Below are 18,048 nucleotides of genomic sequence, written 5' to 3' on the forward strand. Positions count from 1 at the left end.
AAACTCTAGTTAATGAAGGATATATTTAAATTACACATTAATTCCCTACTGTTTTTCTAGCCTTCAAAGATTACACAACTGAAAGGAGAAAAAAAAATTCTTTTTATTCATTTCAGGTTTTGTGTATGGCCCCAGGATTTTAAAAACTGAATTCAGGCCCTGTTCAGAATAAGCTTTGGTTTCTCAATAAATGTTAAGCGATGATAAAAATCAATAAAAGTCTTTCCAACACAATTTTAAAATCTGTCGTTCCTATCATCTGTTGAACCAATATTGATTAGGCCGGCATTCAGAAACACAAAAATACATATAACCAATAGTTCCCTGGGTATACATCAAATGTTTTCAATTTAATTTTGGTTTGTTTAACCTAATTATTTTATTTATTTATCAATTCCACTGTATTGATAATATTAATATATTTTTGGACTTTTCAGTATTCACAGCCTGAATTTCTATTTTAGGCCTCACTGGTTTTGTTCTTCCAAGCATTTCAAGGCAATCTTTAATACTGGAAATACACACTGTGAACTTATTTTTATTCATACCATTGGTGCAAAATAAATTCCAATAGATAAGCAGAGGAACCGTGTATCAGATATAATATCTTCATATTAAATCAAAGGACATTTTATAAATTAGTATATGATTCCCTTATTGATTTTAGTTTACTATTCATAACACATTTTCAAAATAGATCAAAATGGAAAGCATTTTATAAAACACAAAAATCATCCTGGTTTATTTGATTTCTTTTGAGCTCATAGGAAAATGGAAGTGTCTACTTTTTTTCTATTGCTAAACCTTCATTGTTTTACAATCCATTATCTAATCCATTTAAACTGAAGTGAGAAGATTTTTAACACTATGTATGAGTCAAATATAACTAAACAATCAAACAAGCTCTCAGTATTTCCTGTTTGAATGTCTTTTGGGTCCATGATCACTTTATACAGACTAAGCTGACTGTCATCCAATGTGTCAATAACATTTATTCAACAATTCAATTTATGAATGAGTCTGTCTTCTTCAAGAACAAGAGGAGCTAATGAGGCTATTCGGTGAGCATATCTCCTATAATTACATTGGTCTTGCAACCACTGAATCTTTAAGAATTATCTAAAAGCAAAAGATGTCTATCATTTATTAAGCTCTTTATATAGGAGTTAAATGCAAAGTTGTTTATTAAAGGAATAAATAAGACACAATCATATTTCATCCAAGCTTACCTTGTGTGCATGCTAAGCCATTTCAATCAAGTCCGACTCTTTGTGACTCTATAGACTGTAGCCTTCCAGGCTCCTCTGTCCATGGGATTCTCCAGGCAAGAATACTGGAATGGATTGCCATGCCCTCCTCCAGGGGATCTTCCCGACCCAGGGATCAAACCCGTATCTCTTATATCTCCTGATTGACAGATGAGTGCCACCTGGGAAGCCCAAGCTTACCTTGAACTGGTCCATTTTGCATGATTTCTCTCATGATCTCAGTTTCCTGGAGGGAAAAATATCAGTGAACACAGTTATTGTTGTCAGAGTCCACTACACCTATTGATTGGTCTGTAATGTTAGGGGCTGTACAATCAGCTTAGGAATTATGGAACCCAGTGTGCCTTGACAACTTGCACTTTACTCTTAATCATACTTTGAAATACTTGCATGTGAATCTCCACATTGGTGAATTTGTTAAAGACAAGGCACACACATGTTTCATTGACTCGTACCACTGGCAATAATTTTGGAATGAAGAGAAAATATAATAATTTTTATGGTCAAAAAGAAAAAATTAAATAAAACACTGTTTTATCTGTGCAAAGTAGTGTCATCTCCATTCTTCGGACCACAACAGTGATCCCAGATGATTATTTTGTGAGGTTCCTCAGTTTTAGCATACAAATATTTCTCTGTTTTCATCCACTGTGTAATGCAACTTTTAGGAATGAAGAAGTTCATTCACGTATGCACTTTGATTAGAGTACATCCCAGAAACTAGGACAAAAACAAATATTAACCCTGCACCAGTCCTCAAGATATTTCCATTTTGGTGGAGTAGACAGACAATCACATAACTAATTGCTAAGTAACATAACTAATCATGATATACTAAGCTTGACTATAGAGACAAGCACAAATACCGTGGATGCAGACAAGAACGGGACATTGATTCTGCCTAGAAGTCAAGAAAACTTCTCAGAGAAGATGAAGTTTTGACCTACTTCTTTGACATGGAAGTTGGTGGGATAACCACTGGTGTGAGAGGAATCATCACCCGGCTAAGTAGAAGCAAAGAGGGCCTGGTGCATGTGGGGAGCAGACAGCGGTCAGTTTATGAGGAACATTATGGGCAGGTGGGGAATGGGTAGGTTGGTTGGACATGAGTCCAAAAAGCAGTAGATCAGAACCAAGTCATGAAGGACCTGTACGTCATGGTAAGAATGTTGAACTGTATTCTACAGATAATTGGAAATCGCTGAAGCTTCAAACAGTCTGAAAGTGAGAATATCTGGGTGACACTGATAAGATGGAGTAAAATTCTCCCAGAATTTTAATATGACAAACTGGAATCCAGGGGAATCTTTTTCCCACCATGACTATTTCCATTTCAAGTATTTTGTGGAGTAAGGCAAAGGATGAATAAAATAAGCTAATACCACAAAAAAGTCAATGAAAAAAGGTTTGCTTTAGCTTTTATGTGTCAACTATGTATATATGTACGTGTGTGCAGGCTTTCATGGTGGCTCAGTCAGCAAAGAATCCACCTGAAATGCAGGAAATGCAGATTCAATCCCTGGGTCAGGGAAATCCCCTAGAGAAAGAAATGGCAGCCCGCTCCAGTATTCTTGCATGGAGAATCCCATGGAAAGATGAGCCTGGCAGGATCACAGAAGAGTCCATGGGGTTGCAAAGGAGCCAGATCCAACTTAGCAACTAAACCACCATTTACTTTATATACACATATATACATGTGTGTTATATAATAAACAGAATTATAAAACTATTTCATTCTATACATCTGTGTCTCTTTTGCTGTCTCGCATGGAGGGTTATCATTATCATCATTCTAAATTACATATATATGTGTTAGTATACTGTATTGGAATGGACTTTTCGACTCTGTGGGAGAGGGAGAGGGTGGGATGATTTGGGAGAATGGCATTGAAACATGTATACTATCAGGTAGGAAACGAATCGCCAGTCTATGTTCGATACAGGATACAGGATGCTTGGGGCTGGTGCATGGGGATGATCCAGAGAGATGATATGCGGTGGGAGGTGGGAGGGGCGGTTCAGGATTGGGAACTCATGTACACCCATGGCTGATTCATGGCAATGTATGGCAAAACCAATACAGTATTGTAAAGCAAAATAAAGTAAAAATAAAAATTAAAAAATAAATAAATAAAACCCTCTTCCCAAGGAAATTTTAAAATTTAAGGCAATCATTTGCACAGATAATATTACAAAGATCAAAAATTATACCCAAATTGGACGTCATTAATAAACACTTGAATAATATCAAAAATTATATCTGAAAGTATAGTATTATTTTAGAATATACTTGTTTATAAATAGTTTTACTAACAGTAGTATATATTTTTGAGAAAGCTAACCACTAAGAAGTTTTGCAATTCCAACTTACATTGGAAGAGACCCTATACGGAGGAGAACACTGGTAGATCCTATTGGATTTCTCAATGCTGTTGGGACATGGCGTAGTGGCATGCCGTTTTCCCCGTCCATCAGACCTACTTGCCATGGCGCAGCCATTGTTGGTAGCATTTTGGTCCTTGAAAAGTGGATAGCATGCATGGGATACCAGTCTATGAGGAGTAAGCAAAGAAGTAAATATAATACTTAGGAAATGCAGTAATGACCTATCTCAGTACGGTTTTACTGATTTACATATTTGTAAATCTTTCTGGCTATTTACATATAAGTTTCAGGACACTGAACATAGTCGTTCAATCATATGAACTCTTTCCCCGCCCCATTCCTATATCTTCGTTATAGTTTTTTTCATGGTAAGGCATTTTATTTTAAATATAGCAGGGTGTACATGCCAATCCCAAACTCCCAATCTATCCCTCCCTCTAACCCTTGCCCTCTGGTAACCATAATTTTTTTCTCTAAGCCTGTGAGTCTGTTCTGTTTTATAAATAAGCTTATTTGTATCAATTTTTTTTAGGTTCTAAAACCTTGTTCAAATCCATTCTAATAAAGACATTTATCTACCAAATAGAATTTTGTGAAGATGAAAAGCAATGATTAATAAAATAACTCCTTAAGTCTTCATTTATAACTATAATATAAAAAGCCAAATAGATAGCCAAAGGAAATTTGCCGTATGACTCAGAGAACTCGAACTGGAGCTGGGGAGGGAAGAAGGAGGGAGTTTCAAGAGGGACATATGTATACCTATTGCTGATTCATATTGATATTTGGCAGAAACCAACACAATACTGTGAAGCAATTATCCTTCAATTAAAAACAGATAAGTTAAAAAAGCCAAATTTAATATGAAAAAGAACAGGTTTTATCACATTCAGATGGAGTATTCTGATAAATTATATGTTTTAGAATTAAGTATTTTTATATTTTTATTGTTATAAATACCTTCTCATAGGACTTCAATTATTATGTGCTTATAATTCATGATCCTTCAAGAGAAATTGTATATACTACTACAGTATTGACGTTAATAAGGTAGAAAGTTATCAGATATATACATTATACAAATGATAAAAGAATTTTGGTTTCTGATTTTGAAACTGAACATAGAAAAATACAAATTATTTGGATCCAAATCTAACACAATTCATTGGGTATTGAAGCAGACGATAAGGAAAATAAAACAGTGAAATTATTTCATGGATAGTTGATGTTCAGCTGGCCATAGAATTATAGTCCTAGGATTGCCTCAAGGAAATTCAACAGTGTGAAAAAAGTGAGAGAATCTGAGTAAGGAGCATGATGAAAGCTAAGCTACTTTCACAAAAGGTACCAGTGGATTACTTGGGGATAATAAGTACTATGGATTGAGGTGTATCACCCTAAATTCATGACGTTAAGCTCTAATCACCAATGCAATGGCATTTAGAGATGGGAACTTGGAAAGATAATTAGCTTCTTTTTGTGTGTGGTTATATAACTTTATTTAAACCAGTAGTGAAAATATTCATATTCTTGAAAAATATACTAGGCTGGAAACAAACCATGATTATCAGATCATCCATGAACAAGGTAAGATTATGGACAAAATTTTCAGAAAGAAGAAAGCATATAATTCACATATATATATGAATTAGCACTTTCTTTCCAGAAAATGTTTCCTTATGCTAATTTTTCAAATCTCCCTACAAAACTTCTGCTCCATATAAGTTGAGTTATTCTGTATTCATTCACTTTTCTCTATTTTTCAAACATTTGTGTGCCTTACTTTTCAACCATACATTTATCTTTCTGTATACAGATTATCTATATTATCTCTATATACAGATATATAGTTATATCAGTATAGACAGATAATTAGCTTTAAATTAAGTCATGAGGGTGGGACCCTCATGCTGAGATTAGTACCCTGATAAGAGGAACAGAGATGTCTCCCTCTGTGAGTGGGGACTCAGTAAGAAGGCAAGCCAAGAGGAGGGGTCTCACCAGAAAGTGATTTGACTTTGAGCACCTTGATCGTGAACTTAGCTTCCAGAAATAAAAACTCTGTGGTTTAGGCCAGAGTTTATGGTGTTTTGGTATGTTAACCTGAGCAGACTAATACAAGGAGATTTAATTGGCTTTCAATGTTGTTATATTTTTAGGCTCCTAAAGGGCTTTAACTTTTATTATAGTAAAATAATACAAACAGAAGCTGACTGAGCACTATTAAATCAGGAAGGTATTAGCCAAAGCTGCCCATTCTAATCACCATCTTATTAGCAGAGCATTAGATACAAATTTTAAAGAACTTTATAAATACATAACACCCAGTCTCTTATAGCACACCCAGAGCACTCAGTGGATGAGGAAAGAACACGTGGGCAGCACATACATCAACTATTAGTTATCAGCTGCTATTTCCTTTGCCAAATAACTCAGCTTTTAAGTAGATCTTATAGTAAACACAGGGTGCTGCATGGGTATCAGACTACATGAGAGTAAAGAAATGCAACCTGCATCGTCTCATCAGATGGAATTAATGGTGACAATGATGTTGATGAGTTGAGGCAACTATACAGCATGTCTTTATATCATCCCTCTGGGTCTTAGGCTAATTTTCCCCTGGCATCATCTATTAATCTGCCTGGGGAACTCAGAGTCTCAAGATAAGTTCAACTCTACCCCCACTGTGGGACTCTACAACCATTTGGCTCAGAACCGCAAGAAGACAATGCTTACTTACCTCTATTAATTTAGCTAGAAAAGTATACATTTTTTCAAACAGTTGTTTCTGATAGCTTATAACTTCAGTAGATACCAAACAGAGAATATATTTAAATGAAATTCCTGTGTTTATATAGATGTAGCATATATATTTGTAGAGTTTGGAGAAAATGCAAAATGTTTTTTCCCCTTATTCTAACCCAAGCAGCACTCTTAAGAATCCTAGAGATGCATGTTGGGGAGCTATTTACCCACGTTTTCTCAGGTACCACCAAGCCCTATCAACACTTCCGCTGTTGCATCCATGACGCTTCTTGGCACAGCAAGAGATCAAATTCTGAGGGGATAGGTTGGCGGTATATCGACCTTGGGACTGAATTGCTATGCGGTCAGCTGCCACACCTGCTTCAAAGAGAATATTAATTAATATTCAAATGACATATAATGTTGCAAAAATTTGCATAGCCCTTTTTGTCTGAATCATTAAACTAGTCTCTGAAACTTAATGGAACTTAAAGGCCAAATGTGATGCATATTCCAACACACTCAACCATGTCATAATTTCAGTCATAGTTTATGTCCGGTTTTGGCATTGCTGCATTATGTTACCATCTTCAAAGTCTGTTCTAGTTTCTTGTTCTTTTCATGTTCTATATACTTCTGAAGTCTTCATTAAGTAACCTGTCAAGTGAAACACCTTACAAGCAAGAGTCATATCTTGCTTACATTTATATCACCTGTATTTAAAATGTGTGTATGAATATATATAATTAATATATATATATATTCATTATATAATAAATGTAACTAACCTGAGGCAATCAGAAAAGCTAATCACAGAAATATTCATTGAAAATTTATCCATGTTAATCTGATATAGTGGAGTAAATTAAATTTTGGTTTTAAAATTAATTGAGACTAGCATAAATCTACATTATAAACTATCATTAATTAATACTTATGTATGGAATCTAGAAAGATAGTACAGATGAACCTACTTGCAAGGCAGGAATAGAGATGCAGACATAGAAAACAGACTTGTAGATACAGTCAGGGGGAATCAAAGAGTGGGACAAATTGAGAGAGTAGGATTAACGTACGTACACTACCATGAGTGAAATAGATAACTATGGAAAGATGCTGTATAACACAGAGAGCTCAGCTCCTTGCTCTGTGATGACCTAGAGGGCTGGGATGCGGGGATGGCTCAAGAGGAAGGCGATACATGTATCGCTGACTCATTCACATGTAGCTGATTCATTCTACGGTACAACAGAAACCAACGAAACGATGTAAAGCAACTAAGCTCTGATTTTAAAAATTATCAAAAAGCTACATAGCACACTTTTGTGCTTATAATGTTCTTGAAGATCATGTTCCTAATCTCAGTAGATGTAGAATTCACCTTGTTTTATGTATATGCCTACCCTTTGTGACTGGAACTTCTCTTTGTTTGAATAATTCCTTAGCACGGCTGTTGTTAATGTGTGTTCCTTTCCCCAGCACACATTTGTTCACCACCTGCTAGGTGGCAGGCACAAGACTAAGCAGTAGAAATTGCAACAAAGAACAAAATCAAGAGTCATCATCCTGACCTCAGAATGATAGACTGGGGAAACTAATCAACCAGTAGCAGAAAACTATATATGTGAGCCTTTTGATCATGCGACCATGATAATATGTGTGTGGAAATCACAAGAAAATTGGAGCCAGTGACATTTTGGTACAGACTTTTGTTGTTGTTGGAGACCTGATATAGTCTTCTTCTTAATCTCTGAATCAATTTTGATTAAAGGAAGCACATTCATAACCTTTCTTCTACCTATCCACTTTTCTCAGAAGTTATAGTTTTTACTCATCAAAATTATCTGTGTACTGGAACCCCTCACAGTGCTAGTTTAGAATTATTAAACTAGCCCTGAAATAAATTCTTTAAAAATAATTCCTTTATATATGTATTTCTGTATATGTATTTATAAAACGTAATTACAGCACATGTACAATTCTGTAGTGTAATTGCTGGCATATTTTAGATGCTCAGAGTGTGTTGAATCTATAACCTCCTACTTGCTTCTCAATTCCCATGTATTTTGTGCTAGGATATATTTCCTAGGAGCAAAAATCATTATACCTCCATCTCTCTGTCTCAAGAAAATAATTCCCTGTTTCATAAAAGAAAATAGGAATTCCTGATGCTTTGACTTTCAGTACAAGGGCTCAGAATCAAGTATTCCTGTAACCACTCTCTGGTTCATAAAAGCCTTTCACAAACAATACTGAAGGAGTCAGAAACCTGCCTCTGGGCTCACTTCTGGCACTTCTTGCCTTTCACTTTGGGCAGGTCACTTCTTTTGTTTGTGCCTCTTTTATAAAAGCAAAGGCTTGAAAATGGGGACTTCTACCTTCCTTTCCAGCCCCATGAATCTGTCGATTCCAACCCAAGGATAAGAGCTTTAAATTCTAATGATAGTCAACATGTTGCTCTTATTACAGACATTCCTGAATCTCAGTGAAGGTTTAATCCAAATTCTCTTGAAATACTTAGAAAAGGTCAGAAGATTTAAGAATGACTCAGTTCAACAAATTGTTTTCTGCTCTTTATATGAAAACTTTCACCGAGCTTTACCTCTGAGACTCACACTGCTATTTTTCCTGCTTAATTTATTCCTCTCCAAGTTTGCTCTGCAGCAGGCATCACCCCTACCATTCGGAACTCCTTCGCCTCTTAGCTTCTGACATCTTGCTTAAATTTTGTTTAGCTATATAACTATATTTTTATATGTGTGTATTTTTTAATTGTCTTATACTTTTTAGCTTCTTTGAAAGACAGCTTTTCTCATTGTAACTACTGCTATGTTGACTATGCAGGATACAACACTGACATCCGTTAGGCAGAGGACAGATGGACTTAGCCTTGTGCTGAGGCCGTCTATGGGACTGTAATCAATGGACTCCAAAAAAACAGAGCCCAGATCAGCTTAGCAAGTTACTCTCAGTATTTCACAGCAAATATCTTTCCTAAGACATCTTCAGAAATGCTGGTCTAGCTTAAAGTAAAATTATTACATATCCCTTAGGAGGTGTAATACATTAACCATATAAACATAAGATGGTAAACGATGTATCTGATTAAATCTGTCCCCATCCATTTGAAACAAGGCTCAAAGAGATTCCCATGCCAGAGAATGTTTACCCTGAGGGAATAAGCATTACCATAGAAGTAACAGATGGAGATGCTCCAGGGTGAGCTCAACCAAATGCATCTTTTCTAGAACAAACTGGCTTATTCTATGAAGTGATGGTATTTAGAGAAAGTATCAGCACTCCTCTGTCCTAGGAAGTGCCATCCTTCAGAGCCTATGAAGTTATTCCATGATGCATTCGGTACTTGGTCTGTTTTTGAGGACTCTTGGAATTATTTCTAAGCATAGAGCACAGTTTTATGAAACTGAGCTTTGAGAGTAGACAATGTGGTATGAGGTCTAATTGTTGTAATACAATCAACATATTTTGAGGATACTTTGGAGGCCAAATCTTGGAATCAACCTGACTACTGATGTCCTGGCTCGTGAAACTGTATGAAGTTGCTGTAATAGAGGTATGTCATCCCTCACACTGCTTTTAATGAACTTTTTTTAAGTCTTTACTGAATTTTTTTACAATATTGCTTCTGTTTTACGTGTTGGTATTTTGGCCAAAAGACATGCTGGATCTTAGCTCTCCCACTAAGGATCAAACCCACACCCTTTTCACTGGAAGGCAAAGTCTTAACCACTGAGCAACCAGGAAAGTCCCTCCTTACACTTTTGAAGTAATTTGGCAACTACTCTGTAAGAAGATCAGTTGTATCACTGTAGAGTCAGAATCTACAAAACTGATTTTATCTAAAATGAAATCCATTATCCATTAATCCATTATCACTAAGTTCTGAAGTCTCTACATCAAATATATTAATTTCATAATTAAATATATTTCTGCAGATCTAATCAAGAGAAGAGACTATAAGAATTATTTGTGTGTATAACATACTTATTAGGATTGCAGATGGTACTATGAGTAAAAAGGAATCTTATACTTTTCTTATGATCTGCCCTTAACTCTCAAAGAACAAACAAATTTTGGCAACTTTTCTCTGTTGCTCTTTTGATCTACTCTCTATTTAAAATTAGTCTGTGATGATAAAGACCAATTTCAGAGTAAAAATGGATTTTTATTTAATCTTCAGGCTGCTTTCTCTGGTCAAAGTAAGATTTTATTTTATTGACCAAGTGATAATATTTAAATGTCCTAAATTAAAAACCCTTTTAATTACTATCCCAGGGTCTAGAGTAAAAGGGAGAATTTGTAAGGAAGTAATTAAAATGACTTTATTACTTGCAGTGGAAAAAGCCCAGGATGCAGCACAATTTTTTTGATCCAAAGGGCCATGGGTCCATCCAGGCCATTTGTAAGATGCAATAAAGAATTCTGGAAGATCAGTCGTTTCAGCTAAAGAAGCCTAAAGAAGAAAAAGAAGCAAATGTGTCAGAGTTTTTCCAATTTATCCCAATAACCATTATAAGAAATCCCCATGCCCTGTTATAAAGTTTTTTCTATTTTGTACATTCAGCTGTTCTGAATGACATTTCTTAAATGTATTATCTATGTAACATGTCTATTTCACTCTATGTTTAAAAATAGCAATTCAATGTGGGGAATCATAACATAGTACAAAATTGAAAGAATACATAGAATGTGTTTTCTCGGTTACTATATAATGCAATAATTTTGGCCACTGTTTTTGTTATCTTGAATATCCTGAGTTTCCTTACTAAAAATGCTGCTATTTAGGTGATGGGATAAAAGTGTCACATTCTCGAGTAGATTGTGGTAGAGTGTCTGTGTGAAAACTCGAAGAGCAGTGCCATAGAAATCCTAGAAATCTGGGTTGTTTTTGATTCTTATGTCATCAGATTGGCCACACTGCAGAATCTTGGAGTTGGAGCAGAATAAATTTGCTTCTCTGAGTAGGTCATTTCAGAGACATAGACACGGTCTCAAAGTCTTTCTACCTGGGACAGAAATACACCTACCTTATACATTACTCATACCTTCATTATTGGTTAATCAGTGTGCTTTTAGGAATTTATAATATTAAGCTGCCCCATGTTCCAGAAAAAGCTAGATTATCATTGTTATTGCAATTTATCACTTTAGAATTCTAATTTAAAAGTGGAGCTGGGCTATTTCCCTTCTGCTCTGTGGAAGTAATAAAGGTATAACACATTTTTGCAGGGTTGAGCTATTCAGAATTTGACATCCACTTTCCAAAGTTCGGAGAAGGCAATGGCACCCCACTCCAGTACTCTTGTCTGGAAAATCCCATGGATGGAGGAGCCTGGTGGGCTGCGGTCCATGGGGTCACTAAGAGTCGGACAGGACTGAGCAAATTCACTTTCACTTTTCACTTTCATGCATTGGAGAAGGAAATGGCAACCCAACTCCAGTGTTCTTGCCTGGAGAATCCCAGGGACAGGGGAGCCTGGTGGGCTGCCATCTATGGGGTCGCACAGAGTCGGACACGACTGAAGTGACTTAGCAGCAGCAGCAGCAGCAGTTCCAAAGTTGGCCAGAGAACTTTGTACATGGGAGGTATGCAGTGAATATCTGATAATAATGAAGAAATACACATCTATCTGATAGATTGCACAATTTTAAGAAAATCATTTCCTCCCCACAGGCACATTGTTATAATAATAGCATTTATTTATTTTTTATGATTTACTGTTTAAAAATAAAAGTATATTAATGTATAATCCTTCTCCATCAGAAAAGGTGATAGAGAAACAATAGGCAAAATACCATATTTATTGAAAACATATTTACAGTATTTATCACTAAGTCAGATCAGTTCATGAAGCTCACCTGTCAGATCTTACAAGACTTTTTACCAATTATTTAATATTGCTTTTCTTTAAAATAAGCCCATAGGACTTGAGACCCAAGAAGCGTGTGTTACCTTGAAATTTTATTTACTTTACGATACCAGACAATCTGATATAATAAACACAGGGCAAATTTTACATCTCATTACTCCATGATTATTGCATTCCTCTATAAAGTAAGAATGTTTTCGAGAGCTAATAAAGAAAAGTAAACACCACAGAATAACAGCTTTTAGGAGTTGGTAATGAAGTCTGACTTCATTAAATGATTTTTTTTCCTTTGGTCAAAGAATAACTTAATAAAGTAAAAGAGTCAAGAGGATCAGCTGACAGAGACAGAAATTCCAAAGTGACAGTGACCTAAAGAGGCAAAATTTTAATTTTAAAAAGTTTTACACTATTACAGATGGCATTTTACTTTCATTGTAATGGTGAAAAATTTCAGCCACATTCTGTTTCCAGATTAAGATTAGACAAACTTGAACAGTCTCCCACCTTAATATTTCAATTTTGATTAGAGATTAAATATCCTGTGAATAAATGTAAGAATTAAAAGCATTGGTGAATGCTGGAGAATATTTTACAATAATTGTTGCATTTAATAGAATCAAAATCTCTAAAAGTAATGGAAACCCAGTCACAAAGCAGATTGAGAACTAACTAATCAAATTCTGGACATTTTGGACAGTGTTACTAAGAGCCCATGTCTGCACAGTATCCACTTGGTGAATCACCCCTTCACCCCCTAGTTGCACTTACTCCCACTTAAATGTGGATAATGAGTGACCCAAGAAGTCAACAGAAAATATTATTCTCTTCTGACCAAGTTCAGGGGCCATGCATACCACGAAATTTCTTCTAAGCTTCTTAATATTGGAGAAGGTGCTAATGGCAAAATGAATTTTTCATCTTCAATAATATTTGCCTTCATGCCTGAAATCTGAAAGAGTTTTGTTTTGTTACTTGGCCAGCTTTGGTTTTTACACGGAACTAGTTTCTTGTAAATATCATTAATCAGTGCCCACACTATGGCAGATGGTGCTAGCTCCTCAGGGCTCCTGCTTTGAGTAGGCTTTCCTTCCATTTATAAGGTTTAGTGATAGCAATTTTAGTTCAGTACCTGCAGGCTCAGAAAAATGACTATATTTCTTGGTCTCCCCTGGCTCCCAGGTGTGGCCACATTACTAAGTTCTGTCCCATGGAATTTTACCCTTTTATTTATCCTTTTATCTTTTTTTTTTTTTTGCTTGAACCCAGGGCATTGTCCAATGTAAGAAGCATCCCAGCTTCAGAGGTGTGATAATAAAGAAAATGTGCCTCTGGAAATTGATGAGCCGCTCTCTCTTAAGATGACTTTCTCAGAACACTAGTTCTGAGAAATTGTAATAGATAATTACAAGAGGAGCAGCTGATTAATCAAACAGTTCTAAGAAACACCAGCTTTAAAAATTAAATAAATAGTCTTTTTTGTCCTCACTGCAATATTTTTTTATAAACTACCTAAGTGCTGAGAGGCTGGAAGAAACAAAAATAATATTTGTGATTCTCAATATGCGTGACCCAATGCAACGTATTCTACTCTATTTCATTTGATTTAACATCGTTTTTGCTGTGAAGTAGATCAGAGGACTAGTGTTTCATGGAACTCACTTTGGGAAGAATCATCATGTAGATTAGGTAGTTTCTAACTTGGGGAGTCCATGTAGCCCAGAAGGAGCCTAAAAAACCATCTGGGGACAGACCACCACCCGTGTCCTCCGCCTGCCTTTTGTCTTCAGAAGTGAGGTGAAAGGCACTCAGTCGTGTGCGGCTCTTGTGACCCCATAGACTGTAGCCCACCAGGCTCCTCTGTCCATGGGATTCTCCAGGCAAGAATACTGGAATGGGTTGCCATTTCCTTCACCATGTCTTTAGAAACTTAGTTAAAGAATGAGTTTAATTAAAGGAATGAGAAAATGCAAAAAGAAAGGAAAACAGTGAAGCAAGACAAAAGAATAATACTTTAGCCGTGAAACAAAGTCCAAGGCCTCCTTTAGTTATTCCTCAAGGACTCTAGATAAATATTCAGGTCACATTTTGAGCTGTTTCAAGCTCTTTTGCAGACACTGAAACCCCCACCAGGTGGGAGAAGTTAACTATATGCTGCCGCAAGGACTTAGATCCCAGACCGCTTCCAACCAGAAGGTTAATGATGTGGACTCCCACTTGCCTCACCACCAACCGGTCAGAAGAACGTCCACAAGCTCACGATGCCCTCTTCGACCTGTTGCTGTAAAACTCACTACCCTCTCCAGGTCAGAAACACAGTCTTGAGGGCGCTAGCCCGCTGTGCCCTCTTGCCTGGCAAAGCAATAAAGTTATTCTTTTCTGTCTCACACAAAACTCTCTCTCTGAGTTTCTATTCAGCACCAGTGAACAGAGGCCATATTTCGGCAACAGCCAAAGAGCAGGTATCTATTATATAAGCACACCTCAGGAATCACCTCAGGTATCACCTCAGGAATCTACTTTTTAACAGCCCCCAATTTTTGTTCCCAGAAAAGGGGAAAAGTAAATTTTCACATTTCTCTCTCAAAGATATGTCCTGTGGTGATCAATTCAGCCCCATGATGTTGATTCAATTACATCACAGTGCTACGCATCAGGCTTCGACTAGTAAAGAAAATACACTAAAAACTCAGGAGCAGACTGATAACACATTCATTCTGCCACAAATTCAGCTGAATAAGGAGTGAGGACAGTGTGAATTTCCTCAAGTTTGCTGAAGGGTTTGCGATTCTGTTTTGAGGAGAGAGAGAAAGAAAAAAGAGAGCCTGGAGGAAACATAAGGAAATGCTTGATGCTCTTTGAATTTCAAAACGCTTGTTTCAGACACATCCAGTTCTGCCCCTGGTTCTTCACCCACAGAGTGAAGGAGATGCTGGGATGAACTGAGGGAAGTGTGCACTTAAAGTCCACCATGACATCTGCCTGTCATGTTCTTCTGCCACGTCATTTACACCTACTGTATGCTATGACAAACCTAGACAGCCTATTAAAAAGCAGAGACATCACTTTGCTGACAAAGGGCTGTATAGTCAAAGCTATGGTTTTTCCAGTAGTCATGTAAGGATGGGAAAGTTGGACCATAAAGAAGGCTGAGTGCCGAACAATTGATGTTTTCGAACTGCGGTGCTAGAAAAGACTCTTGAGAGTCCCTTGGACAACAAGGAGATCAAACCAGTCAATCCTAAAGGAAATCAACCCTGAATATACATTGGAAGGATTGATGCTGAAGCTGAAGCTCCAATACTTTGGCCCCCTGTTGTGAAGAGCTGACTCACTAGAAAAGACCCTGATGCTGGGAAAGATTGAGGGCAGGAGAAGTGGGCAACAAAGGATGAGAGGTTTGGATCGCATCACCTATTCAATGAACATGAATTTGAGCAAGCTCTGGGAGAGTGTGAAGGAGAGTGAAGCTTGGCGTGTTTGCAGTTCATGGGGTCGCAAAGAACTGGACACAAAGACTAATGACGGGTAAAAAGGGCCTTGGGAACAGTCACTCTGATATTTCCCAAAGGTACCTCTCATCGCTCAGTATTTACCAACACTAAAATACACCTCAGAAAATAAAAAACAACTGCCTCCTAGAGAAATAGATTTAGTCAATCACATACTATGTTTTATCTAGATAATGACGATCCAGGTAATGAAGTAAATTTTCCTTTCTCACTTCAATGATCAGTGGTTTTAAAAGTTGTATAATATATAAAATGTTATTTTACTTTAACTTCCAACAATCAAAAGAAAAAGATGATATTTTTTATTTGTTAGTGATGCCAACTTAGACACACTAATATCATGCGTATTGAGTGTCTGAGAAAAGATGTACTAGTAAGCAGTGAGGTTATCCCCCAAATTTAGAACATGTTTACATACATCAACCTGATACCATATAATGTGGTAAAGTTACAGGCTTTAAATGTTTATTATTGCTTATTTATTTGGCTGCATCGGGTCTGAGTTGTGGCATATGAACTCCTTCGACTCAGTTCAGTTCAGTTGCTCAGTCGTGTCCAACTCTTTGCGACCGCATGAATCACAGCACGCCAGGCCTCCCTGTCCATCACCAACTTCCAGAGTTCACTCAGACTCACATCCATCAAGTTGGTGATATCATCCAGCCATCTCATCCTCTGTCGTCCCCTTCTCCTCTTGCCCCCAATCCCTCCTAGCATCAGAGTCTCTTCCAATGAGTCAACTCTTCACATGAGGTGGCCAAAGCTACTACTATAAATGTCATACCAGCTTTATTAGTGTTTTAATAGTTTCCAAATAGCTCCACCTAAGAGGTGAGTCTTACTTGTGATAACTTAGTTAACTTCATTGTTCTTCCAGGGAATGAATAACAAAGCTATTAAAATTATATTTTTTGACTAAGCCAAGTAGAAAAATGAACTCTGACTTCCCCCATCTCTGTTTGAAAACAGTATCTTTTATTCAAAATATTTGCAATATTTATAATAGAGTATAACTCAGGGAAGCCTCTTAAAGTTCTCTCTCAAATTCAATGCACTTCAACTTGATGCCTGAAAAACAATCAGGTACAGAGCTGTTCATTTGATTAGATTAGACTTGACATGATTTGATTTGATTTGATTTAGGAGCAGAGTAAATTTTCAGGTTCACCAGAAATACATAAAGTCCATCAGGGCCAATAAATCCAGAACACTCTATTTATGAAATAAAATGCTGTAAATAATGAAGCCTTTCATTATTTAGCTCTTACAGAATTTACCTGTTTCAGAAATCTGCTATTCTCCCAAGGTTAATGCAAGGAAGAAAGAATAAATTTATATATTATATAATAACATTTCTGTTATGCTCAACTATTATTGAGCATAATAGATTATGCTCAATCTATTATAACTGTGTGGTAAGTACTTATTATTCATCATTTCATGGACTTCTCACAGGCCTGTGAGCTGGGTACCTCTGCTATAAACATTTAAGCCAGACTAAATAAGATCCAAACACACAGCATGCAGAGCTCATGTCCACCAGGGCATATGAAAGACAGCCATGTGACTAAATGCACTGCCTACATGTCCCTATCAACAGACCTCAACTGTGTTGTTTCTGTTGGCTTCAAAGGACCTCAGTTTTCAGTTCAGTGACCCCACGGACAGAAGCATGCCATGCTTCCCTGTCCGTCACTAACAGTGGACAGTTGCATGCCAATTTTGCCTACAATCATAAGAATTCTTTCTGAGACACTAAGAAACATTTGTTTTATCCCTGAATGTATTTCTGCTCCCTCCAGCACTTTTCTTTCAATATTTCAGCATCTCCTAAGTGTGTTCTGTGGAATATAAATCCTGTGGAATATTAATGATCATTATAAGCAAAGGAGAAAAGGTTCTATGATGTCATGATTTAGGAAACATGGGGTAAAAAAAAAATGTCAATGAAGGCAGAATTCTCTTCAGTATATTAATGAATAGTGTGAGTCTTTGGAAGAAAGATACACCATTTCACAAATACACTTGACCACAGATAGGACATCTTTATTCCAAACCTTGCAGGATTGATGGCTAATGGCACATATGTTGAGAAATATTGAAATAAATTTCTGTGTTTTCTAACCTGTTTTAACTGTGTTTTAAATAGTTTCTAACCTGTTTTTCTACCATAAAGAGAAAAAAGTCTAAAGTGGTAGAATTTAAATTTTCAGGGAGCTATGGTCTTCCAAAGACCAGCTCCCCATCAGT

General features: G+C 36.6%; 1 protein-coding gene across 1 annotated transcript in view; it reads right to left on the reverse strand.

The window, feature by feature from the left end:
* TINAG (tubulointerstitial nephritis antigen) overlaps positions 1–18,048 on the reverse strand; it is a 110,204-nt gene that overhangs the window by 63,999 nt on the left and 28,157 nt on the right. Inside the window, exons 5-8 of the mRNA XM_068961073.1 lie at positions 10,749–10,872; positions 6,626–6,776; positions 3,640–3,820; positions 1,449–1,494 (exon numbers count right to left, since the gene is read on the reverse strand). Of these exons, the coding sequence (XP_068817174.1) occupies positions 1,449–1,494; positions 3,640–3,820; positions 6,626–6,776; positions 10,749–10,872 (502 nt within the window). The remainder of the gene's footprint in view (positions 1–1,448; positions 1,495–3,639; positions 3,821–6,625; positions 6,777–10,748; positions 10,873–18,048) is intronic.

Source organism: Capricornis sumatraensis, chromosome 22 (assembly GCF_032405125.1).
Source record: "Capricornis sumatraensis isolate serow.1 chromosome 22, serow.2, whole genome shotgun sequence".
NCBI lineage: Eukaryota > Metazoa > Chordata > Mammalia > Artiodactyla > Bovidae > Capricornis > Capricornis sumatraensis.